Source organism: Nicotiana tabacum, chromosome 7 (assembly GCF_000715075.1).
Source record: "Nicotiana tabacum cultivar K326 chromosome 7, ASM71507v2, whole genome shotgun sequence".
In the NCBI taxonomy this organism is placed as follows: domain Eukaryota; kingdom Viridiplantae; phylum Streptophyta; class Magnoliopsida; order Solanales; family Solanaceae; genus Nicotiana; species Nicotiana tabacum.
In genome coordinates, this window is record NC_134086.1 from 127,009,539 (window position 1) to 127,037,428 (window position 27,890).

The following is a 27,890-nucleotide window of genomic DNA, read 5'->3' on the forward strand; positions in this document are numbered from 1 at the left end:
ATCAACTCTTAAAATTAATTATCCTTGATGAACATCTATAATTGCTCTTCCTGTAGCAAGAAATTGTCTACCTAAAATTATTGGTTCATTAGGACATTCTTTAATTTCAAGTACTATAAAATCTACAGGGAAAACAAACTTATCTACTCTTACGAGTACATTTTCAATTATTCCCTTAGGTTTCTTAGTACTTTGATCTGCAAACTGAAGAGAAACACTTGTGTTTTTTATTTCACCAAGATCTAACTTTTTAAAGATAGAAAATGACATTAAATTTATTGAAGCTCCAGAATCACAAAGTGCTTTTTCAAAATATACTCCTCCCAAAGTGCATGGAATTGTAAAACTGCCTAGATCACCAAGTTTTTGTGGTAGTTTATTTTGAAGTATAGCACTGTATTTTTCCGTAAGCATTACCACAGAAATTTCTTCTAATTTTCCTTTACTTGACAAAATTTCCTTTAAAAATTTGTCATATGAAGGCATTTGTAACAAAGCATTAGTAAAAGGAATATTGATGTGAATTTGTTTTAAAATCTCCAAAAATTTTGCAAATCGGTTGTCAAGCTTTTCTCTTTTCATTTTTTGTGGAAAGGGAATATTCACAGGGAGAGGAGTCAATTTTTCAATATTTTCTTCTTCTTTTTTCTTGACTTCATTCTTTTGAGATGGTTCAGAGGGTATTTCAACATTCTTACCGTTGTTTACCCGTTGTTCTGACTGGTCTGCATAGGGTTCATCAAGCTCCTTACCTGATCGTAAGGTGATGGCCTTAAAGTGCTCTTTTGGGTTTTTCTCTATATTGCTTGGTAAGGGATCTTGAATCTTTTCTGAAACAAGAGCTGCCAATTGGCTCAACTGTATTTCCAGATTTTTGAGGGATGAATTTTGGCTCTCCATCTTTTCATCAGTGACCTTAATATACTTATACAAAAGATCATCAAGACTTGAATGAGCTTGTTGAGGCCTTTGCTGATAGGGCCCTGCTTGTTGATAAGGTCTCAAGTTTGATTGATCATGGTTTGGATTCTGGTATCCGGGTGGACCTTGTATTTGTTGCTTTTGGAAGCTTTGAGAGTTCTCTGCACCATTTGGATTTCTCCATTGAAATCCTGGATGTTTTTGTGCCATTGGACTTCCAAAAGGATACTGCTTGTAACCGATGACATTGACATGTTCATCATTGTGATTGGTTGCTTGACATTCATGGTTCTAATGATTTCCTTCACACATGTCACAAGTCTCAGATTGGCTTGGTTGTTGTGTATTCACCTGAAAAGTTTCAAAATGCGTGCCAAAGAAATAATTTGTTGTGTTAGTGTATTTAAAGCATCAACCTGGTTTACTGTAGCGGCCTTCTTGATAATTATACGCTTAGATGGCCATTGGATGGCATTCTCAAAAATTTCATTCAACAATTGCAACGCTTCCTCTGTTGTTTTTCCCATTACTGAACCTCCTGCAGCTGCATCTATCACATTTCTAGAAGAGGGTTTTAGCTAGTGATAAAAAATATACAATTGCATATGTTCAGGAGTGGTGTGGACATTTTCTTAACATTGCTTTTAACCTTTACCAAGCTTGATAAACTGACTCTGTGTCAGTCTGCAAGAAATTAGATATGTCTTGTCTTAACTTTGTGGTTTTAGCAGGGGAAAAAATATTTGTTTAAAATTTTCTGAGTCATTTGATCCCATGTGGTAATGGAACCTTGTGGCAAACTTCGCAACCAAGTCTTGGCATCTCCTTTTAAAGAGAAAGGAAATAACCTTAACTTGATAGCTTCAGGAGGTACTCCATTATACTTAGCTATTTCAACAAGTTCCAAAAAGTCAATTAAATGACTGTGTGGATCTTCACTTGCGTCTCCAGTGAAGATGCAAGACTGTTGAATTGTTTGAATCAGGCCAGTCCTGATTTCAAAGTTGTTGGCTGCCACTAGAGGTTTTCTGACACTAGATTGACAGTTGAAGTAAGTCAGGTCTAGTATAATCCCTTAGGATTCTGTTTGTTGGCTTTGGCACCACTTCATCAAATTGATCCTCTATTTGTACTGGTGGTGGTACTTCGCGTGGGTTGATATTTTCTACTTCCTAATTCTCCATACCTTCACAAGCTATGCTTTGGGAAGATAATGTTTGTCCTTTCCTGCGCAATCGAAGAAATCTTTTAATTTCAGGATCGTAATTGACCAACTCTTTTATAGAAGAGCGGGTCATAAACTACTCAAAATTCTAAAAAAAAACTGAACTTAACTCCTAAAGTGGTAGTAGTAGTAGTACTTAGAAGAAAATAATTAAAAGAAAGTGATGAATAACAAGGACAACAAAGATGACAAAAATAATAAACGATCAAATAAAAATAGTAGTATGATAATGTTGTTGTTGTAGTTGTTATTATTATTATTATTATTAATAGTAGTAGTAGTAGTATATGATAATAGTAATTATATTAGTACTATTTAGCAATAGATGTTATGGAAAAAAAATGGTAAACGAAATCAGTTAGTAGTAACAGTAACTAACGATGGAAAATAATAATATAATACTGATATAGAATATAGTTACAAGTAGTACTAGTATTAATAATAGTGACTGCTATGCTATAATGATGATAAGAAGGATAAATGATAACACTTGTATAAGATGTTAGTACTTGTAATAGTAAAAGTAATAGTAGTAATATTTAGTAAACATTGATAGCAAAGATAATAATACTAATAGTAAGTTTCCAAATTAGTAACAGAATATTTAGTCTGAAGTAGACTTGTGCCAATCCTCGGCAACGGAGCCAAAAACTTGACGAGGTCAATGCGTATAAGATTTTGCTACTCGTACTTTGTCAAATTCTAGTATAGTTTATGATATCGTCCCACAGAGATTGGAGAATCTAGCTACAAACTTATAATATTCTTACTACTATTTGAGAGAATTAGATTGATGAAGTTTTGTTTGTTGAAAATTTAAATTGCTTAAGTTGAAACACAATAACTTTCGGAAGATTTATATTTAAAAAGAGTTGGGATTCATTTAATTCACTCGATAGCGTGATAATAATAAAATCTTAGCTTCTACATGTATTTCTCTTAGGAATAATTGTTTATTGCTAATACAATTATATTTTGCTCACTAAGAAATAATCAACTAATAACACTCCGCGAGGTTATGTAAATCAATTGATATATGACTCGTGACGATTAAACTGAAATAATTTTCTTGCCTGAATTGTGCTAAAAGATAGCAAAAACCTCTTGCGATTAATTTTTACTAAAAATCAATAATCTTGCCAACTACAACTCCTCTGTGAGAATTAGAATGGAAGTAAGCAAGATTACAGACTTGGAATGATAGCTTAAAAAGAATTACTCTCACTCTATTATTTGTCACGACCCCAACTCCGGTCATGATGGTGCCTAACACACTGCTAGGCAAGCCCGACCATTCAACAACATTATCCCAAATTCGTATTCAGATTATAGATAAATATCACAGAGAATTTACTAAGTCATTTCATTCAAGTGTATAATTAATAATAAAATCTGCGAAAGTTCAATTAAAATACCACACCATAGCCCAACAGAATCCGGTGTCACGAATATGAGCCTCTAATACAGAATATCCACCTATTATAAGTCTGTCTAGGAAAAATACGGAATAAAAGATAGAGATAGAGGGGAGAGATCAAGGCTGCGAATGCCATGCAGCTACCTCAATACTCCCGGATACTGCTATTCAGCTAAACAAATCCTCACTCAGCCTGTGATGTACCTAGATCTGCACGCAAGGTGCAGGGAGTAATGTGAGTACTCCGACCCAGTGAGTAATAAACATAAATAAAGGCTGAGAATAAGAAATCATGAAAAAATACAAAGTAAACTATAACTGGCAGTTTAGAACAACAAATAGTGAAACAACAAGTCAATTAAGTTAGAGTACCAAATACTGAGATAGGTATAACAGATAAAACAAATGCATGAGTGCAATGCAATGCATATGATGGTACACTCTAGTACCCACTGCGGCGTGCAGCCCGAGCCATCCATTTATTTATCGTCGACGGCGCTCACTGGGGGTGTGTGCAGACTCCGGAGGGTCTCCTACAGCCCAAGTGCAATATCAAGCCATCTCGTGGCATCAAATCTAGGCCCTCGGCCTCATATGAATCTCAGTATAATCTCCCAAGCTCTCGGCCTCAATATCAATGTAATCAACTAGGCTCTCGGCCACAATATCAATATAACACTGCTGCGGCGCGCAGCCCAATACATGCTCAGTCCAAAAATCATCATAAGCCCCTTGGGTATTTGTAAAACAGTAGTTCTCAGCCCGAAAAATCATTTAGAAATATCATTTAAGTTTTCAAATCTTATAAAGATGGCTGAGTTTGCAAATCAGTATTTAAAACCTTGGACTGAGGTCAAATGATATGCAAAATATGCGAAAGCAGTGATATCAATCCCTGAATGATTCAAATAATTGGCAAGAAGACCAAATGTAATAATTAAATCCAAGTAAGGATGATTCTCAATTTAGTTCAAGTAGAAAACACGGTAAAAACATATTTCGGGACAGACCAAGTCATAATCCCCAACGGTGCTCTACCCCCACGCCCGTTATCCGGCGTGTAAGTCACCGCAATATAGCGTTACGATGTGAAATTCCGGGGTTTCAAACCCTCAGGACATCATTTACATCAATTACTCACCTCAAGACGGTCAAAGTCTAGCTCGCTATGCCCTTGCCTCTCAAATTACCCTCCTCGTGCGACGAATCTGCCCAAAATCACAACGAATATGTCGCATTATGCTAAAGAGACAATACCCAATCGAAAAATATCAAAATTCACGAATTTGAAAAAAACCCGAGCCCCGGGCCCACGTCTTGAAAAATCAAAAAATTAAAATCACCGGATTCCTTGTCTCGCCACGAGTCTATACATACCAAGAACTCCCAAATCCGAGTTCAAATGACCCATCAAATCCTAATTGTTTGGTTTCAAAATTCAAGCCTTAGTTCTTGATTTGTAGGCTTATATTTCATGAATCTCTAGGTGGAATTAACAATAAAAATGACTTCTAAGTCTAAGAAACTTACCTCAAGTCGTTCCCCCTTGAATCCCTCTTTAATCTCCACCAAGAAGCTCTCAAAATGATCAACCATAGAGGAAAAATGACCCAAAATCGCGGATGAAGTGTTTTATAAACTCACTGCCCAGAATTTTTCGGAAGTGCTGTTCACGCATGCGTTTAATGTTCACACACGTGGTCACTGTTCACCCGCGTGGTTACTGTTCACGCGCGGTTACTGTTCACGCTGCTAAAAAAATACAGCAGCAGCCAAAGAAATTGCAACACTTTTCTTTTTACTAAAATGGCTCTAACTCCATCATACGAACTCAGAATTCGATGATTCTTGTTCCTATGAGTCACAAATAATGATACGAACATAGTCCTTCAATCGAAACTCAATTCGGACCTCGTTTGCTCAGTGTGATATCCATTTTGCTCGTTAAACAATTAACTCATGTTTCGTGTCAAAAACCCAATCGCGACTTGATGAAATTAGACCAAACTTTCCAGATCACTTCTATAATTCATTATTTAAATTCTGGAAATCTCAAAATAAAATTTCGATCTCTAGAACTAAAAATGGACCTTTGGATCATTACATGCTTATGCTCAAACGACAAAAATCTTCCAAAAACTCTTCCAAAACTTATCCGAGCCTCATGGGACCCCGACCAAACATGCCAACATAATTCATAACATTATTCAAACCTCTTCCAATCATCAAAACACCTCAAACAACATAAAATTACCCAAAACTCATCGAATTCAAGCCTAATTTTCTAAAAACTTCCAAAATACACTTTCGATCAAAAACCCGACCAAACCACGTCCGAATGACCTGAAATTTTGCACACATATCCCAAATCACCTAACGAAGCTACAGAAACTCTCGGAATTCCATTCTGACTCTCGGATCAAAATCTCACCTGTCAACCGGAATTCGCCAAAATACTAAATTCGCCAATTCAAGCCTAATTCTACACCGGACCTCCAAAATTACTTCCGATCACACTCCTAAGTCTCAAATCGTCCCCCGAAGCTAACCGAATCATCAGAATTCAAATCCGAGCCCTCTAACACATAAGTCAACGTCCGATTGTCTTTTCCAAAACAAACCTTCCTTAAAGAAACTAAGTGCCTCATTTCCTACTAAAACCAATCCAAATAAACTCGTTCACACCCAACACTGATAATGAAGCAAAAGAAATAGGAAATGGGGAAAACGAGGTGGTAACTCACGAGACGACGGGGCGGTTCGTCACATCCTCCCCAACTTAAACAAACGCTCGTCCTCGAGCGTACCCAGAGTTGTCCTAGAAGCCAACCAATAGCTGAACGACTTTACCAAGAATATACCCGTGGGTGATCCCACACTACCCTATCTCGCATAGGTCCGATAACACAACATAGCTGAAATTTCAGAATCTATCTAGTCCATAAACCATAAAACCACACTGCACCTTCCGAGATTAGAACTTCACATCCATACTCAGAATAAGCCCGAACCAGCTGTAATAACCCATACCTGCAACATCAGGTGCAATTATCTGATATACCACATAACTCAAACACTCGAAATGATAATTTCTATTCACAGTAGTTGCACATAATAATCGAATATCGATAGGAAACCTCTTAACAACTAAAGCCTCATTCCAACGCTTTCACATACTGCCAATGATAAAGGAAACACACAATAAATTATGACCATTTCCTATGTCAACCATTCATGAAGTCATTTCTCTACTGGTAATTACCATAGCAAATTTTGAACGAACCTCAATATTTACCCATCACACATACTGAAATCGAATCCGCTCGCATTCATTAATGATTTCAACGATCTCTTCTGACCAAACACACTACTCAGTGACATGACACATCAATACATGCCTAAGCCACAACTTGCATAATACGTGCACCAATAAGAAACGGTTCGAACATACTCAATTCATGAAAATGACTCAATTGAGAGAGTTGTACCTCAAACTCACCAGTACTTCCACAACACAAGGCTGAGACCCTGTCTCACATCATAGAAACAGGACACACAAATTTGACCCGCAATGTCATGTTTCCACACAGCTTTGCTGCAATGCGCGTTCCTATCCAAATACTACTCCACAAGAAACACCTCAAGTCACTATGCTTGAAATCGACAACCATGCTCAATTGATGTCTGGAGCCAAAACAAATCATTACACCCATGGTGAAACAAATAACACACACCACGCAAACCTGATAGAACATAACAGGTACGTTATTCACCGAGCAACACCCAATTACTCATCCCGCTCGACTTCCACTACTACAACTCCTATCGGAGCCAGACGATCCGGTGCCCGGCACCAAATTAATACCGAAATCAACAACCTCGCCCGGCGACATGCCTAGCCATATGAAACTCATCTGAAAAGTCCCCCAACACCGGAACTGAATTAATGATAGCAACCTTTGCACTGACATCCATCACGAATGCCCAATTAAGAAAGCAATCCTTCCCAACCGTCCGCTGGTCCTTTGAAATATAAACCACTCTGCTAGAACATAATCCAATGCACTTCATCACTCAACCCGTGGCATTTTCGGTATTGCCCGTAGCGCAATAGTTCAGAATCACTCAACACTAAGACAACCAGTCTGAATTCCGACATCACATCCAAAATCTAACATACCAGCAAACAAAGATCCACTCGAGCCTCCAAATCCCGATTGCCGCTAAACGGTGCCGAATACATACGATCCACCACCACAACCTAGCATGTACATGAGAACTCCCAGTCTCCAACTCCATATGGCACACAAATCATCATACCTGATTCCAGTTTCCACCGTGCGAATACATGCACACCTTTGATACCCAATCATCCCACGACAGATACTCAAAATTTCCCTGTGCTACCAAGCAAACCCGAATACCACTAGTGGACCCACCAAGAACATGCCGCAATACTACCGAAATATCATTAGTTTAATCACATTACCTTTTCTGAGACATATACTCTCATCAAATCACTTCCAATTAGCAATACCATTTCCTTAATCATCTGAAGATCATTCACCCTAATCATCTGAAGCTCATTTCTCTAATCACTTAAAGCTGCCCGTACCGCTTAAGAATGTTATGAATTTCCATTCAGAACTGAACTGTAACCTTACACACGCAAATCTCAACCCTTCACAACATATCGCATATACCATACTATCCTAAGGTAACATGAGGACTTCACCTCCTTTTCGAACCATGAACGTTTACGTACTCAACTAGTCAAGAACTTCCATTGATCCCATCTAGAAGAAAAATCATTACACATCCCATGCTCTGCATGACATACATAGGTCTTGTTCAAATTCTTACAATACCGATACGACGGATGAGATCTGTATAAATTCATAACACCGCCGAATCAAAAATTCATTGGGTCTATACTTTTGGCAAGAACTATCACCTCATTCTAAACCAAACAATGGTCTTAACCCCTTAATTTACTTCATATACTTAGATTGCACTGATCTCGAATTCAATGATCTCGTCTCACCCATTACGAACTGCTCAGGCAATAAGCCACCCCAGACATAATCAAAAGCCGCATATGATGCCCCAATATGCCAACAGGCTACCAATTCGAATGCGATACAAAAAAAAACGAACTCTGGAAGGAATTACCAATCCCACACACTAATACGGACTTTCCTTAGAAAATAGGAAGCAAGGCATACAAAATAGCATATAGAAAACTATACTCAACATCACACTGTTACAAACTTTATACTTGGTTTACATCTTTAATCAATCAAGTGATCACATGCCACACTTTTATAATCTTCCCGTGGGACACACTCCCACAACAATATCTAGAGAGTACATCCAAACCACCGGTCGCACTAACGCTAAAGAGCGATCAAGAATTATTAACCAAGACGTAACCCTTTTTACAAAACACCGATCTTAGGTGACGCTGAAGACAATACCAACTTACCGTAAACATTGAAACTTATCTCCTGCTCATCCGAGCTCATGACATCTTGTCAAAAAATTTCCTTCACTCGTGCCATTCTCGGCCCAATTTCCACAACCAGAACCGATTCACCAGCATGCATCAAATCGGAACTAACATAGTACATAACCGCACAATCCGCTAACCAATAGCAAGCTCCCCAACTTGGCTCGAAGCCATAGATCACAACATACTATACTCATAATGCATATACTCCATTGTTGCCTTAATACCATAGTGAGATTAAACTCGATCATTCATAAGCTTGTGGAAACACAAATCATTTAGAATTTTTAACTCTTCTGCAAATCTCGCATTCACTCACACAACAGTTAAGCCCACTCTCTAGGCGATCCAATTTAGATTTCAACACATTTTATTCACTTGCAATTGAGGTCTTCTAATAGATAACATAAGGATAATACAACTTTAGAACACCCCGCAGGAGATGACCCACCTGCTTTGCCCCCAACTAACATTTCTGCATACCTTCCACCGCCATAAGCATTACGTAGTCACTTGATCTTTCTGATTCTGTACTCATACCGTAACATGAAATTTACTTCACTCCCAACTAGGAGACATGAAAAGATTCTTCACACACCCATAACTCGGGCTATAACTTGAATCACGATGGACTTCAAGCATCTATTAGTTCTTCCATCATTCAGCAGACCCTTCTCGTCGCTTCCAAATCATATAGATACGCCTCGCAGTACTAACATACTCATCACATAGCCACAACCATCATTTCCACTAACAGGGAAACTACCAAACATATAAGTTCAAAAACACTTGTTCCCACAATCAGCACCTCGGCGCTCCCGCCATAGGCAAAGATCTAACCTCAAGTCCTCCACCATAAACTCATAGAGATAACACCTCGCCCCTCGATCGGGGAATCACAAGCCATCGAGGCACATCTGATACTGAGCGCCTATGCGCGTATACGAACGCATGGAAGGAATTTCAAAAGTTTCTTTTTAAGATGAATCAAGGACGCACGATAAGAATTCAAGAATGTGAAGTTTTCCTAAAGGTTCTGCAGCCTTTCGAGGATAAATACAGACGTCTCTGTACCGATCCGCGAGACTCTACTAAATCGGCTCATAACTCACAAGACCAATTAACCTAGGCTCTGATACCAACTTGTCACGACCCCAACCCCGGTCATGATGGCGCCCAACACACTGCTAGGCAAGCCCGACCATTCAACAACATTATCCCAAATTCTTATTCAGATTATAGATAAATATCACAGAGAATTTACTAAGTCATTTCATTCAAGTGTATAATTAATAATAAAATCTGTGAAAGTTCAATTAAAATACCACACCATAGCCCAACAGAATCTGGTGTCATGAATATGAGCCTCAAATACATAATATCCACCTATTACAAGTCTGTCTAGGAAAAATACGGAATAAAAGATAGAGATAGAGGGGAGAGATCAAGGCTGCGAATGCCATGCAGCTACCTCAATACTCCCGGATACTGCTGTTCAGCTAAACAAATCCTCACTCAGCCTGTGGTGTACCTGGATCTGCACGCAAGGTGCAGAGGAGTAATGTGAGTACTCTGACCCAGTGAGTAATAAACATAAATAAAGGCTGAGAATAAGAAATCATGGAAAAATACAAAGTAAACTATAACTGGCAGTTTAGAACAACAAATAGTGAAACAACAAGTTAATTAAGTTAGAGTACCAAATACTGAGACAGGTATAACAGATAAAAACAAATGCATGAGTGCAATGCAATGCATTTGATGGTACACTCTAGTACCCCACTGCGGCGTGCAGCCCGAGCCATATATCTATTTATCGTCGACGGCGCTCATTGCGGGTGTGTGCAGACTCCGGAGGGGCTCCTACAGCCCAAGTGCAATATCAAGCCATCTCGTGGCATCAAATCTAGGCCCTCGGCCTCATATCAATCTCAGTATAATCTCCCAAGCTCTCGGCCTCAATATCAATGTAATCAACCAGGCTCTTGGTCTCAATATCACTATAACACTGCTGCGGCGCGCAACCCAATCCATGCTCAGTCCAGAAATCATCATAAGACCCTTGGGCATTTGTAAAACAGTAGTTCTCAGCCCGAAATATCATTTAGAAATATCATTTAAGTTTTCAAATCTTAGAAAGATGGCTGAGTTTGCAAAACAGTATTTAAAACCTTGGACTGAGGTCAAATGATATGCAAAATATGCGAAAGCAGTGATATCAATCCCTGAAGGATTCAAATAATTGGCAAGAAGCCCAAATGTAACAATTAAATCCAAGTAAGGATGATTCTCAATTTAGTTCAAGTAGAAAACACGGTAAAAACATCTCTCGGGACGGACCAAGTCACAATCCCCAACGGTGCTCTACCCCACGCCCGTTATCCGGCGTGCAAGTTACCTCAATATAGCGTTACGATGTGAAATTCCGGGTTTTCAAACCCTCAGGACATCAATTACATCAATTACTCACCTCAAGACGGTCAAAGTCTAGCTCGTTATGCCCTTGCCTCTCAAATTACCCTCCTCGTGCGACGAATCTGCCCAAAATCACAATAAATATGTCGCATTATGCTAAAGAGACAATACCCAATCGAAAGCAATCGAAAAATATCAAAATTCCCGAATTTGAAAAAACCCGAGCCCCGGGCCCACGTCTCGAAAAATCAGAAAATTAACATCACCGGATTCCTTGTCTCGCCACGAGTCTATACATACCAAGAACTCCCAAATCCGAGTTCAAATGACCCATCAAATCCTAATTGTTTGGTTTCAAAATTCAAGCCCTAGTTTTTTATTTGTAGGCTAATATTTCATGAATCTCTAGGTGGAATTCACAATAAAAACGAGTTCTAAGTCCAAGAAACTTACCTCAAGTCGTTCCCCCTTGAATCCCTCTTTAATCTCCATCAAGAAGCTCTCAAAATGATCAACCTCGGACGAAAAATGACCCAAAATCGCGGATGAAGTGTTTTATAAACTCACTGCCCAGAATTTTTCGGAAGTACTGTTCACGCGTGTGTTTACTGTTCACGCGCGTGGTCACTGTTCACCCGCGCGGGTACTGTTCACGCTGCTAAAAATATACAGCAGCAACCAAAGAAATTGCAACACTTTTCTTTTTACTAAAATGGCTCTAACTCCATCATACGAACTCGGAATTCGATGATTTTTGTTCCTATGAGTCACAAATAATGATACGAACATAGTCCTTCAATCGAAACTCAATTCGGAGCTTGTTTGCTCAGTATGATATCCATTTCGCTCGTTAAACAATTAACTCATGTTTCATGTCAAAAACTCAATCGCAACTTGATGAAATTAGACCAAACTTTCCAGATCACTCCTATAATTCATTATTTAAATTTTGGAAATCTCAAAATAAAATTTTGATCTCTAGAACTAAAAATGGACTTTTGGATCATTACATGCTTATGCTCAAACGACAAAAATCTTCCAAAAACTCTTCCAAAACTTATCCGAGCCTCATGGGACCCCGACCAAACATGCCAACATAATTCATAACATTATTCAAACCTCTTCCAATCATAAAAACACCTCAAACAATATCAAATTACCCAAAACTCATCGAATTCAAGCCTAATTTTCTAAAAACTTCTGAAATACACTTTCGATCAAAACCCCGACCAAACCACGTCCGAATGACCTGAAATTTTGCACACATATCCCAAATCACCTAACGAAGCTACAGAAACTCTCGGAATTCCATTCCGACTCTCGGATCAAAATCTCACCTATCAATCGGAATTCGCCAAAATACTAACTTCGCCAATTCAAGCCTAATTCTACACCGGACCTCCAAAATTACTTCCGATCACACTCCTAAGTCACAAATCATCCTCCGAATCTAACCGAATCATCGGGATTCAAATCCGAGCCCTCTAATACATAAGTCAACGTCCGGTTGACTTTTCCAAAACAAACCTTCCTTAAAGAGACTAAGTGTCTCATTTCTTACTAAAATCAATCCAAATCAACTCGTTCACACCCAACACTGATAATGAAGCATAAAGAAATAGGAAATGGGGAAAACGGGGCGGTAACTCACGAGACGACGGGTCGGGTCGTCACACTATTTTACCCAAAAGTTATCGTATATTAATTTTGCTTCGTGAGAATTACAAAATTGACATACAACTAACTTTGGAGAATAAATAGATAGAAGTGATAATAATTAATTAAAACTAATATTCCAGCACAATATAGAAATATAATTTGAAAGTTTCAGGTCAAGCATGTAGTAAAATTGAGATTAATATTATAACACTATCGAGCTTCATCAACTATCCAAACAAAAGAGATTACTCCATTATGGAGTATTTAAATCTCACAAAGAAAGAAATTCTTAAAATACTATCAATAGAAAATTCAAAGACTACAAGATAAAATGAAATAGATAAAGAGAGAAGTAAATACCAAAGCTAGAAAAAAATTTGCTAATTAGGCACGTATCATCTATGTCCCCTTTCAACACAAACATCCTATTTATAGAAATCAAATCTCATAAGGTGCCACGATGCCTCGTGGTTCTTTTGCCATGATGCGTCGTGCTTCTATTGCCATGATGCCTCGTGCTTCTCTTTATATTCCTTTATTTGCTTTATCATGATATTTTTATTTCCTGCAAAATACTATTAGAAAATACAGATAATTGACATATTATATATATATATATATATATATATTTAAAATAATTTATTTTTAAGTATATAATATATGAATATTTTATAGTCATCAGCCACGAACACAATCAAGTCTCACCGCTTCACCTCTTGATTCCACCATCAATCCGCTTGCATCTAGCCACAATTTACTTAATAACATTAATAAATGCTAAATAAACCAATTCTAATGCATGAAAATAGATTTTCTAATGATTTCCGCAAAAAGTCAAAAATCGACGTCGGGCCCGCTTGGTCAAAATTTCTATTTTCTCAACTATACGTCCGATTTATACCAAATCAATTCCGATCTTTACCAAATTTCACAGATTTAACTTAATTATTATTTTAAACTTGGGTCGGGCTCCGAAACCAAGATACGGGCCCGATACCATCAAGAAATTACATCAACTCACTCCTAAAAACCCTTATATTTTCCAGCAAATAATTTTCTTTAAAAATTTATTTTTCGGGCTTGGGAACTCGAAATTCAATTCCGGGCATACGCCCAAGTCCCACATTTTACTACGGGTCCTATGAGACCGTTGGATCACGGGTCCGGGTCCGTTTACCAAAAATGTTGACCAACATCAACTTTAATCAATTTTAAAGGCCAATTGCCTTATTTTACTTAGATTTCACATAAAAGCTTTTCGAAAATGCAACCGGACTGTGCATGCAAATCGAGGTAAGACAAAAAAAGGGTTTTAAGGCCTCGGAACATAGAATTTACTTTCAAAACAAAAGGTCATCACATTCTCCACCTCTAAAATAACCGTTCGTCCTCGAACGGACATAAGAAAAGTACATGAGTCGGAGAAAAAATGGGGATATCGGCTCCGCATATCGGACTCGGACTCCTAGGTCGTTACCTCAACAGGATGACCCCTCTACTGAACATGAACCGAAGGAAAAGTCTTCGATCTCAATTGACGAACCTGCCGGTCTAGAATAGCCATCGGCTCCTCCTCATAGGACAAGTCCTCGTCCAACTGGACAGTGCTGAAGTCTAACATATGGGATGGATCGTCGTGATACTTTCGAAGCACGGACACATGAAACACTGGATGCACGGTAGATAAACTCGGTGGCAATACAATTGTGTAAGCCACCTCTCCCACTCGATCAAGAATCTCAAAAGGACCAATGAATCTAGGGCTTAGCTTGCCCTTCTTTCCAAATCTCATCATGCCCTTCATAGGCGACACCCGAAGCAACACCCGTCCGCCAACCAAGAATGCCACATCATGAACCTTACGGTTGGCATAACTCTTTTGCTTGAATTGAGCTATACGAAGCCTATCCTGAATGATCTGAACCTTGTCCAAGGCATCATGTACTAGATCCGTACCCAACAACCGAGCCTCTCCCAACTCAAACCACCCAACCGGCGACCGACACCGCTTACCATATAAAGCCTCATAGAGAGCCATCTAGATACTTGACTAGTAGCTGTTGTTGTAGGCGAACTCCGCTAAAGGAAAGAACTGATCCCACGAGCCTCCAAAGTCAATAACACAAGCTCAGAGCATATCCTCCAAAATCTGAATAGTACGCTCGGACTGCCCGTCCGTCTAAGGATGAAATGATGTGCTCAACTCGACCCGTATGCCCAACTCATGCTGAACTGCCCTCCAGAAATGTGAGGTAAACTACGTACCTCGGTTAGAAATGATAGACACGGGCACACCATGAAGACGAACAATCTCCCGGATATATATCTCTGCCAACTGCTCAGAATAGTAGGAAACCACCGCGGGAATGAAATGTGCTGACTTGGTCAGCCTATCTACAATAACCTACACTGTGTTGAACTTCCTCTGAGTCCATGGGAGTCCAACAACGAAGTCCATAGTGATATGCTCCCACTTCCACTCAGGAATTTCAATCATCTGAAACAAACCACCAGGTTTTTGACGCTCGTACTTTACCTGCTGACAATTCAAATATCGAGCCACATATGCAACAATATCCTTCTTCATCCTCCTCCGCCAGTAATGCTGCTGCAAATCCTGATACGTGTTAGTGGCGCCCGGATGAATAGAGTACTGGGAACTGTGGGCCTCCTTTAGAATCAAATCACGAAGTTCATCCATATTAGACACACAAATACTACCCTACATCCTCAAAACTCCATCATCTCCAACTGTAACCTGCTTGGAACCTCCGTGTCGCCCTGTGTCTCTAAGGACAAGCAAATGAGGATCATCATATTACGATCTCAAATACGCTCAAATAATGAAGAACAAGCGATTGTGCAAGCTAACATATGGCTGGGCTCAGAAACATCCAACCTCATGAACTGATTGACAAAAGCCTGAACATCCAAAGCAAGCAGTCTCTCACTGACCGGGATATACCTAAGATTGTCCATGCTGACTGACTTTCTACTCAAAGCATCGGCCACTACTTTGGCCTTCCCCGGATGATACAAGATGGTGATATCATAGTCTTTAAACAACTCCAACCACCTCATCTACCTCAAATTTAGCTCCTTCTGCTTGAATAAGTATTGCAAACTCTTGTGATCCGTGAATACCTCACATGACACGCCATATAAATAGTGCCTCCAAATCTTCAGCGCATGAACAATGGCTGCTAACTCCAAATCATGAACTGGATAATTCTTCTCATGAATATTCAACTGTCGCGAAGCATAAGCAATGACCTTGCCCTCCTGCATCAACACCGCACCAAGTCCAATACGGGATGCGCACAATACACTGTATATGGCCCTGAACCTGTGGGAAAAACCAATATCGGCACCGTAGTCAAAGCTGTCTTGAGCTTCTGAAAGCTCACCTCACACTCGTCCGACCACCTGAACTAGGCACCATTCTGGGTCAACCTAGTCATCGGGGCTGCAATAGATCAAAACCCCTCCACAAACCGACGGTAATAGCCTGCCAAACCCAAGAAACTCTGGATCTCTATAGCTGATGTGGATCTAGGCTAGTTCTTAACTGCCTCTATCTTCTTCGGATCCACCTGAATACCATCTACTGATACAAGTGACCCAAAAAAGTAACTGATCCCAACCAGAACTCACATTTCGAAAACTTAGCATACAACTGAGTATCTCTCAAAGTCTGAAGAACAACTCCCATATGTTATTCATGCTCATCCCAATTACGGGAATAGATCAAAATATCATCAACGAGGACTATCACGAAGGAATCCAAGTAAGTCTTGAACACTCGGTTCATCAAATCCATGAAAGCTACTAGGGCATTTGTCAACCCGAGTGACATCACTAAGAACTCATAATGTCCGTACCGAGTGTGGAAAGCTATCTTAAGGACATCGGTTGCCCTAATCCTCAACTGATGGTAGCTAGATCTCAAATCAATCTTCGAAAATACCTTGACACCCTAAAGCTGATCAAACAAATCATCAATCCTCGACAATGGGTACTTATTCTTGATTGTGACCTTGATCAACTACCAATAATCTATACACATCCTCATCGATCCGTCCTTCTTCTTAACAAACAACACCGGTGCACCCTAATGCGAGACATTAGGTCTAATAAAGCCTTTATCAAGCAGGTCTTACAACTGCTCCTTCAATTCTTTCAACTCAGGCGGGGCCATATGATATGGCGGAATAGAAATAGGCTGAGTGCCCGGAACCAAATCAATGCAAAATTCAATATCCCTATCGGGCGGTATGCCCGATAGGTCTGAAGGAAATATCTCAGGAAACTCACGAACAACAGGCACAAAATCCATTGAAGGAACCTCGACACTAGAATCACGAGCATATGCCAAATAGGCCAAACATCCCTTATCAACCATACGCCGAGCCTTCATATATGAGATAACCATGCTGGTAGAATGACTATGAGTCCCTCTCCACTCTAAATGAGGTAAACTCGACAAGGCTAAGGTCACAATCTTGGCATGACAGTCCAAGATAGTGTAGTAAGGTGATAACCAGTCCATCCCTAATATGACATCAAAATCAACCATATCCAAAGGTAACAAATCTACTCGAGTCTCAAGACCCCCAATCACAACTATACATGAATGATGGACACGATCTACCACAATAGAATCACCCACCGATGTAGACACATATACAGGAGCACTCAAGAAATCACTAGGCATGACCAGATACGGTGCAAAATAAGATGACACATAGGAGTATATAGATCCTGGATCAAATAGAACTGAAGCATCTCTACTACAAACCAGAACAGTACCTGCGATAACTGCATCGGAGGCCTCGGCCTTAGGCCTAGCTGGAAGAGCATAACATCGGGGCTGGGCCCTACCACTCTAAACTACATCTCTAGGATGACCTCCTACTGGCTGGCCTCCACCTTTAGCAGCCTGACCTCCACCTCCAATACCTCTACCTCTACCTTCACCTCTAGCAACTCTACCTCCACCTCTAGCTGGCTAAGCGAACGGTGGAACACTCGGTGCCTGAACCATGGCACAGGAACCCTGATGCTGAGAGATGCTCGGTGCTCGAGGGCAATATCTAGCAATATGCCTCGTGTCGCCACAAGTATAACAAGCCCTCGGCTGCTAAGACTACTGACCCTGACGGCCTGAATAACCACCTTGAAAACTCTGGAGCGGCGGTGTACTGATAGGAGTTGGTGGTGCACTGTAGGGCAACTGATCAGAATACTGCATATGAGAACCACAACCACCTGGTGCACCGTGAGAAGCCTGAAGTGCTGAATGAAACGGCCTGGAAGGATGGCCCCTACCAAAAGAATCTCTGCCTCTAGATGAGGCACCCCTAAACCTGCCCGAATGACGAGGCCTCTTGTCAGACCCTGACACTCCCCTGTGATAGAACCATCTCAACTCTCCTGGCCACATTGGCCGCATCCTAAAAAGAAATCCCGCTCCCCGTCTCCTTAGCCATTTGCAATCGAATAGGCTGAACGAGTCCCTCAATGAACCTTCTCTCTCTCTCTCTCTTTGGGAAGTATAAGAAGAGCATGACGGGCCAAGTCAATAAATCTGGTCTCGTATCGAGTGAAAGTCATAGAACCCTGCTGGAGACGCTCAAACTGCCTCCGATAATTCTCCCTCTGAGTGATAGGAAGAAACTTCTCCAGAAATAGCTGAGAGAACTGATCCCAAGTCAAAGTCGGTGACCCAACTGGTCTAGCCAAACAATAATCTCTCTACCAAGTCTTGGCAGATCCAGACAGACGAAAAACAGCAAAGTCGACCCCATTGGTCTCCACTATCCCCATGTTCTGTAAACCTCATGACAGCTGTCCAACTAGTCCTGGGGATCCTCAGAAGATGTACCATCAAAAGTAGTAGTGAAAAGCTTGGTGAACCTGTTCAACCTCCACAAGGCATCAACAGACATAGCTAACCCCTCACCGGTTTGTGCCACAACACCTTGCTGAACTACCCCAATTGGCTGAGCTGCTAGAGTTTAAAACTGGGGAGTCATCTGCTCCGGAGTGCGAGTAGCAAGAGTCTGGACTCCTCCTCCAGGCTGAGAGACGGATGGTGCTATAGGAAGCAAGCCTGCTTAGGCGACACTCTCCATAAGGCCCACTAGACGGACTAGAGCATCCTGAAATACCGGGGTAGCAATGAACCCCTCTAGGACCTGAGCTGGTCCTACTGGAACTGTCTGGGCTAGAACCTCATTGTCAAACTCAACCTGAGGCTCTGCCGCTGGTGCTGCTGCTCGAGCTCTAGGCTGAGCCCTGCCTCTGCCTCAGGCCCTATCACGGCCTTGGCCTCTGCCCCTCGTAGGAGCTTCTACTGGGGACTCGGGCTGCTGGTCAGCTGATGAAGCGGTATATGTTCTCACCATCTGCGAAAGAACACAGTGGAAGTTCAATTAGCATCGAGAAATCAAGTCGCACGATAGGAAAAAATATATGTAAAAATTTTCCTAACTCTATAGCCTATGGGGGACAAATACAAACGTCTTTGTACCGGTCCCTCAGACTTTACTAAGTTTGTTCGTGAAATGTGAGACCTAAGCAACCTAGAGCTCTGATACCAACTTATCATGACCCGGATTTCCCACCCTCAAGAGTCGTGATGGCGCCTACTAGGAAAAGCTAGGCAAACCGAGTATTACCGATTTTATTACCCTTTTTCCTTAACTTTTTAACAGTTACGGATTATCATGTGATCAACAGCGAAATAATCATAATAAACAGAAATGTCGAAAATGAAAACTAATAGTTTGACCAAATACTAGTACAGAATCCAACATACAACTCTACCAAGAATTGGTGTCACAATGCCACGGACCATCTACGAATACTACAAACAACGGTCTGAATGAAAATACAAATATGTCTCTAAAATACATAAAAATAGAATGGAAAGATATAAGGGGGCGCCAAGACCTGCGGACCTCTGTAGGACTACCTTGGATCTCCGCCGCTGAACTGAAGGCAGCAACCTCACTGTGGTCCAAAAGCTCCATCATCGGGATATATACATAGTGCAGAGTGTATTATCAGCATAACCGACCCCATGTGCTAGTAAGTGTCGAGCCTAACATCGGCGAAGTAGTGGCGAGGCTAGGACAAGACTACCAAATAAACCTGTGCAGTTATATCGTATACAGCAAATAATAACGACATAAACTAGCAGTTAAAGATAGGAAAGGGAAACATGCTTGGGGGAAATATCATGTACAAATAGAAATTCAGTAAAGAAGCATACGAAACACCAAACTTCAACTATAAGCAAGAATAAGGAGAACAATAACAATTGCACGACATCACCCTTCGTGATTTTACTCTTGTTCTCACCATAAGAATCAATATATTTGGCACGGCATCACCCTTCATGCTTTTACCTCACATAATCATGGCACGACATTATCCTTCGTGCATTATCACTCATATCATGGCACAACATCACCCTTCGTACTTTTACATTTACAATATCGGCACGACATCACCCTTCCTGCATTAACACTCACTCACAAATATCACGCACGACATCACCCTTCGTGCTTTTACACGCTTCCTTACCCAAGCAACAGTCACAAAGTAATTCGGGCAAGGGAATCAATAAAATCACAATAGAATTCCGGCAAGGGAACAATAGTATAACAATAATATCCCGGCAAGGGAAACAATATCATAAGCAATAACATCCCGGCAAGGGAAACAATATCATAAACCTCTTCTCTTTCCCAAAATTACTTCACAACTCAATTCTCAACGTTAGCTAATGCTCTAAAATGTTCAATTACCAAGAATACTTTCATAAGCCTTGTTCAACATTAGAAGTCATCATATTAAGCATAGACAACACATAACGGAGTCACAACAATCATAACATAAGACTCATGGGCATGCTTGACACCGACGTATAGATAATCGTCACCACACCTATACGTCGTACTCAACAATTAACATATAGCAAATAAGACCACAACTCCTATTCCCTCAAGCTAAGGTTAGACCAAACACTTACCTCAATGTCACGAACACAATCAAGCCTCAACTACTGCTTCACCTCTTAATTCCACCATCAACTCGAATAACATTAATAAATGCTAAATAAACCAATTCTAATGCATGAAAATAGATTTTCTAATGATTTCCCAAAAAAGTCAAAAATCGACCCCGGGCCCGCTTGGTCAAAACCCGAAGTTCGAACCAAAACCCGATCACCCATTCACCCACGAACTCAAATATATAATTTGTTTTGAAATCGGATCTCAAATCGAGGTCCAAATCCCCAAAATTTGAAAATCCTAAGTTCTACCCAAAAACATCTAATTTTCCCATGAAAACCCTTGATTTTGAAATGAAATCATCTAAAAAGATGGATTAGATTGAAAGAAATGAGTTAGAAATGACTTATGAATGATTTGGAAGAGTATATGCCTTTGAAAAATCGCTCAAGATGTTTTTAGGGTTTGAAAAATTGTAAAAAAAATGATGAAATTCCGTCTGAAATTCCACTTAACAGGTCTCTAATGTCGCAATTGCGATCAGGGGTTCGCAATTATGAACCCTTGGATTTTCTGCTAGCTTCGCAAATGCAAAAAAACTGTCGCATTTGCGACCCTGACCAATTTCTGTCAACTTCGCAATTGCGAAGAAAAGGCCGCATTTGCGATGAAAGGGGGTTCGCATTTCCCAGCCCTGGGATCACAATTGCGATGAGGGCTTGCCGAGGCTTGGTTCGCAATTGCGATAATTTGGTCGCATTTCCCAAGCCTGACCACTTCGTAAATGCGAAGCCTGATCTCGCAATTGCTAAATCAGAGGCCTAAGCAAAAATACCAGATACCAGCAGTTTTTCCTAAGTCCAATTTCACTCCGTGACCTATCCAAAACTCACCCGATCCCTCGAGAATCCAAACCAAACATGCACGCAAGTCCAAAACATCATAAGGACTTGCTTGTGCGATCAAATCATCAAAATAACATCAACAACCATGAATTAAACCTCAAATTCATAAATTTACTCAAGAACATCAAAATTTCTATTTTCTCAACTATACGTCCGATTTATACCAAATCAATTCCGATCTTTACCAAATTTCACAAATTCAACTTAATTATTATTTTAAACTTGTGCCGGGCTTCGGAACCAAGATACAACCCGATACCATCAAGAAATTACATCAGTTCACTTTTAAAAGCCTTTATATTTTCCAACAAACAATTTTCTTTAAAAATTCATTTCTCGGGCTTGGGACCTCGAAATTCGATTCAAAGCATACGCTCAAGTTTCATATTTTACTACCATACGAGACCGTCGGATCATGAGTCTGGGTCCGTTTACCAAGAATGTTGACCAAAGTCAACTTTAATCAATTTTAAAGGCTAATTTCCTTATTTTACTTAGATTTCACATAAAAGCTTTCCGGAAGCGCGCCCAGACTGCGCACGCAAATCGAGGTGAGATAAAAAGAGATTTTAAGGCATCGGAATATAGAATTTACTTTCAAAACGAGTACAGTGCAGCATCTTTTCTTTAAATGTGAAGTCACTGGAAGCATATGGCAGCAACTGCTGTACTGAAAAGGAATATAGAGAGTGAAGAAAAAGTGGCAAGAAGGGATCCAATGGATAGAGTAGTTTGTGAAAGGCAGTAGTGCTGGGACTGCAGTATGTAGAATGACCTTTGCAGCAGTGATTTATCATGTCTGGCAGGAAAGAAATTGTATCATTTCCCAAAAGAAGAAGAGATCAGCCAAAGCCATAACTCGACTGATCATTCAGGAAATCCATGTGAGGGCTAGTTGCTTTCCTAGGCTAGTGAGAACAACGAAAACAGATGAATTGGTACCTAGGAATGGCCTGAGTAGAAGGCGAGGAGTATAGTAGAATGGTAGTCAGTATTAGGTAGCTTCAGACTGGGGCTTCATGTCCAGCTGCAGCTATGCTAAGAGAAAATACTGTTATATGCTAGTTTGTACATAATTATACTTCGTAAATAAAATCTTTACTAAAAAAATAAAAATTAGACGGGATATGATACCCAAAAAATGAATAATTTAGATATTTATGTTAGCTGATTGGAAGAATAGTATGATAAACGAAGTTGATACACATAAGATAAAATAAAATATTTGAAATTGACAAATGTTATCAGGGTGTTATGCGATTGACATATATCTACCAAAGAGAAAAGTAAGTCTTATAGAATAATTATAAGACCAACAGTGTTGAAGGTAATCACCGTTAGGTTAATCCAATACGGTCACGATAAATATCAACGGGATGCGTATATTAAGATAGATGTGTGGTATATAAAATTAAATAAAATTATAAATAAGCACATCGAAAAAAGGGTGCAAATAGTATACATCGAGGATAAAATTAGAGAAGATCCCTTGTCTTGTCTTATGTTGACGCCATATGGATTAGTCTATAGGTGTAAAATCATATCAAGTAAAGGTGTTAAATAGAAATAAGATTGACCTAAAATCATATAAAAGAAAATTATATTGAAAAGCTTTCGATCTCTTGGAATTCATGCACACATAGCAAAAAAATAACATGGTTAAAGAAAAATGATTATATAGGCTATACCTAATAGCTAGGACTAAAATTTTATTGCGTTAATACGTTTACTTTACGTCTAATGTTTTGTAGAGTCTTTTGTCATATTTGAGATTATATATCATTAAGAAAATAGAATATTTCTAGACTTTACTATTATAATTATTATAACTGATTAGAGAGATTTTATATGAGAAAATCTTACTTTATATCCATTAATTCCAAACTATTTACCCTGTAATACTCAGGCTCAAATTATTTACTATTCCTACCCATGCAGCCCAAACTATTTACCCGGTTATTCAGTTATTCTATTAAAATAGCTCTTCTTTCAACACTAAGAATTTGGACCAGGGCACAACTTCAGGTTATCAATCTCTTATTTCTAGTTTTATTTTTGAATGTGATTTCATTAAAAGCAGACCAAATCACAAGCATTTGTAGTTTAACTCAAGATCCAGCCTTTTGTACAAAGGCTTTTCAATCCGATCCTCTTTCTAAAACTGCTAGTGTTGCTGAACTCGAAATCATTGCTATCGATTTAGGAACGAAGAGCGCGAAAAACACCAGTTCGGATATCCGTTTTCTGATCTCATGAGCTAAGGACTTTCGTTCCAAGAGTAGATATACACAATGTGGTAGTTGATGACTCTATAAGCAGAGAAATTTGGGTGAAATCCCAAGATTAAAGAAGGTTTGGTCTTAATTTTAGTAACTCCAAATTCTTGAATTATTTTCTTGTTTGCTACTTCTTGACTTACTTGTAATTTGTTCTTATAAAATTCTTCTTCCATTCCCCTTATATCCTTCTTCAAAAAGAAATAAGATCTGATTATCTGAGAAGTTAACCTCTGGCTAGTTTCAAATCTGCTCCACTTTTTCTTGATTGTTCTTTCCCTGGCTCTTGCTCTTGCCTTGGCTTAAAATTTTTATTTTGAAGATTTCTTGTTTGGTTCAAAGTGGGTGCTGTTAAATATTTCTTATAATACCTTATGGAAGTTAGTACTAAATTTTGACAGCATTTGGAGCTGATTTGAGGTGATTGAGATAGAAATTTTCAGCTGAAAATCAAAGAAGAACACAACTACCCAATAGTATACTGCTACGGTATACAATATGTTGTAGGAGTATATAGTTATACTACATCAGTATACTATTATAGTTTACAATATACTGCAACGGTATATTATAATAATCGAAAAAGAACACAATTACCTAACAGTATACTGCTACAGTATACAATATACTATTGGAGTATATAGTTATACTGCAACAGTATACTATTATAATATACAATATATTGTTATAGTATACTGTAATAATATGCAATATACTGTAACTATATGCTGTAATAGTATACAAATAGTATATTTATTACCCATAAACCACTTGCCTTTTTCCTTTTAATTTGCTTTAAGATTTTACCCAGCGTGAGGGGCAAACTCAAAATGTAAAAAAAATATATATATTATAGTATGCTATCTAATGTAACGATATACTCTTACAATTAGACCCTTTTAGAGTTTTTGAAATTTTTATTGACAACTAATATTGTAAGCGCGTGATTTTTGCCCTATGAGAGAATTACTCCCAAAAAATTCAAAATAAAATAATTTTCCTTTGTGTGTAATTTTGAGAATTTTCGTGGCATTTTTGATAATTATTTGTATTGGTCCATACATGTTTATTTGTTAAAATAATAAAAAAAATACAAAAATATGTCGCATTTGCAATTAGGATTTAATTCTACAATTAGGAGCAATTAAGTTTGTTTTTACAAGAACAAAAATCATAAAAATATTGTACGTTGCATTTTTAGCATTTAATGTCCAAATTGTGTGATTTTATCGTAATTGCTATTTAATTGTGTGTTAATTGTTATTAAGAGTTAATTTGCACTTTTATAAATTAATTTAGTTCTATATGATAATTTAGAATTTTTAGAATTTAGTTTAGTTTAATAAAAAATAAAAGAAGAAAAAGAAGCAATAAAAGAGGAAGAAAATCGGATTGGGTCACCTTCTAATTTAAATCAACCATGGCCCAAATCAAATAACCTCACCGGGTCGACCCGACCCAGTCCGCCCCATAACCCAAACTAATCCCAACCCCCATTTTCATTTTTTTCATTACCCTAAAAAACCCTAAAAGCTACCCCCCTCTTCTTCTTCTTCTTCTCCTTCTCCACCCCAAGCTTCCTCCCATGGCTGCTTCTGCTCCCCCTCACGTCCCATGGCTACTCCGTCTTCATCTTCTTCGTCATGGCAGCTGCTCCGTTCACCACTGTCCATGAGCCTCCTCCTCACGTCCGTCATTGACGTGCAGCAGTGTTGTTGCAGCCTCACGACCAGCTGCTGCCCATGCTCCATCTTCATCAACGAACAACAACCCTCCAGTCGCGGAAAAACCAGTCGACAACCTTGCTGCTTCTTCTGCTACGTCTAGCTCCCATGGCTGCCCTCCCATGGCTGTTGCTCCTTATTCTTCGTCGAGCTCCAACCAAACGTTGTTGCTTCTTCTTCTTCACCATGGCCACTGCCTCGTCGACCTCCAGCAAAGAACACTACCCAAACCACCATTGTCGCTGCCCTACCGTCGAGCCCCAGCCAGCTTCACCTACTGCCTCTTCTGCTTCGTTTTCGCCAGTCCAAACGACCTCCAGCCTCACGTCCAAACACATAGATGATGCTGCTTCATCTCCTCTCTCGTCAAACATCTGCTCAACACACGCACACACAGCCCCACCCTGCTGCTTCCACGATGACACGCACACACACGAAGGAAAAACGAAGCAGTCCGGTTAAAGTCTGGCAAAGTTCTGTCAAGGTCTCGTTTGGTTTTGTTTGAGTCCGTTGTTATTCGTCGTTCGGTGAGGTCCAGTCTGAGTTCGTCGAGGTTAAAAGAGAATGTGGGTTTTTCGTTGAAGTCGAGATTCGTTAGGTCGTTAGCAGTCTTGGTTCGAGTTTGCCATTTCCGTTCGAGTTCGTCGTTGGTCATTTCCGGTCAGTTGGTTTAAGTATCATTTTTGTCCGTATTTTGTTTGATATTCTCGGATTTAAAATCAGTATATGTTTGATTCTTTTCTTGTTCGTTGTTATCATTTCTTGATTATTTCTTCAGTTTGTTTTATGTTCTTGTTTAGTTTTAATATAGAAGTGTTTAGTTTAATCATGTTGTTAGATTTAATTTAAAGTTCCATTGATTATTAAGTTTAGTGATTTAAATCTACTTGTTTGTTATGTTCAATTTGTTACTGTTATTGAATCTGAAAGTATGTTTGTTGTTAAAAAAATATTGTTCAGTTAAAAATATTGAGTTTCTAGCCTAAATTTGTTCATGAAATTTGATTAGGAATTAGTTATAACTGTTGTATTTTGGTTAGAATTGATTAGGTGAATTGGTTATAGCTGATGAGGTAGAATGGTAAATTGCAGTATTTTCGGGGGTAGAATGGTAAATTGCAGTAGTTTTAGGGGCATTTTCGGGATTTTAAATGAGTCTTAAAAATAATTAATGAGTGCTCTGTCCACTAAGCGCTAATATATTAAAATAGTGCATAAAATAATATGTAGTGGGGGACAAGACATAATGGTGGGAAATTAATACATTGTTTAATATAGTGGGGGACAAAGCATGCGGTAGTGGGGCAATAAGTGAATTAAATAAGAGAAAGATATGTGTTAGTGGAAATTAATACATTGTTTAATATAGTGGGGAACAAAACATTAGGTAATGGGATTCAAAAGGGGGATGGGTAGAAGATAGTGAGATTTAGTTTAAAGGCTTGAAGTTTGTAAATAAATAGAGAGGAGCTGGACACAAATAGGAGGGAGGTTTTTGTTGAATATTAAGAGGAGAATTCTGAAAATATTGAAAGCGGGTAGGAGATTGGCTGAATATTGAGGAAATTTTTTGAAGGAGATTCAAAAGAGAGAGTAGTATACACCCGATATACAATCTGCATACACTGGATATACAGAGGGGTCAAAATTTAAGGGTTAAACATTAACTGGTCTTTCAATCTAAAAATGATTCACTTTGTTTCTGCCCGTTGATTGTTGTTGGTGTTTCTGAATTTTTATTTGGTTTGTTTCCTTGAGTTTGGTTGGTTATTTGCTACTACTTCACTGGTTATTGCTGGATTTTTTTTGCTTGATTTT

General features: G+C 39.2%; 1 protein-coding gene across 1 annotated transcript; it reads right to left on the reverse strand.

Moving 5' to 3' along the window:
• Positions 1-18: 18 nt before the first annotated feature.
• On the reverse strand, positions 19-26,196 carry LOC142162277 (uncharacterized). Its single transcript, XM_075218610.1, has 4 exons — positions 26,012-26,196; positions 1,770-1,955; positions 1,338-1,482; positions 19-1,212 (listed from the first exon to the last, which is right to left on the reverse strand). The coding sequence occupies exons 1-4, from the start codon at positions 26,194-26,196 to the stop codon at positions 19-21; spliced, it is 1,710 nt and encodes a 569-aa protein (XP_075074711.1).
• Positions 26,197-27,890: the final 1,694 nt, after the last annotated feature.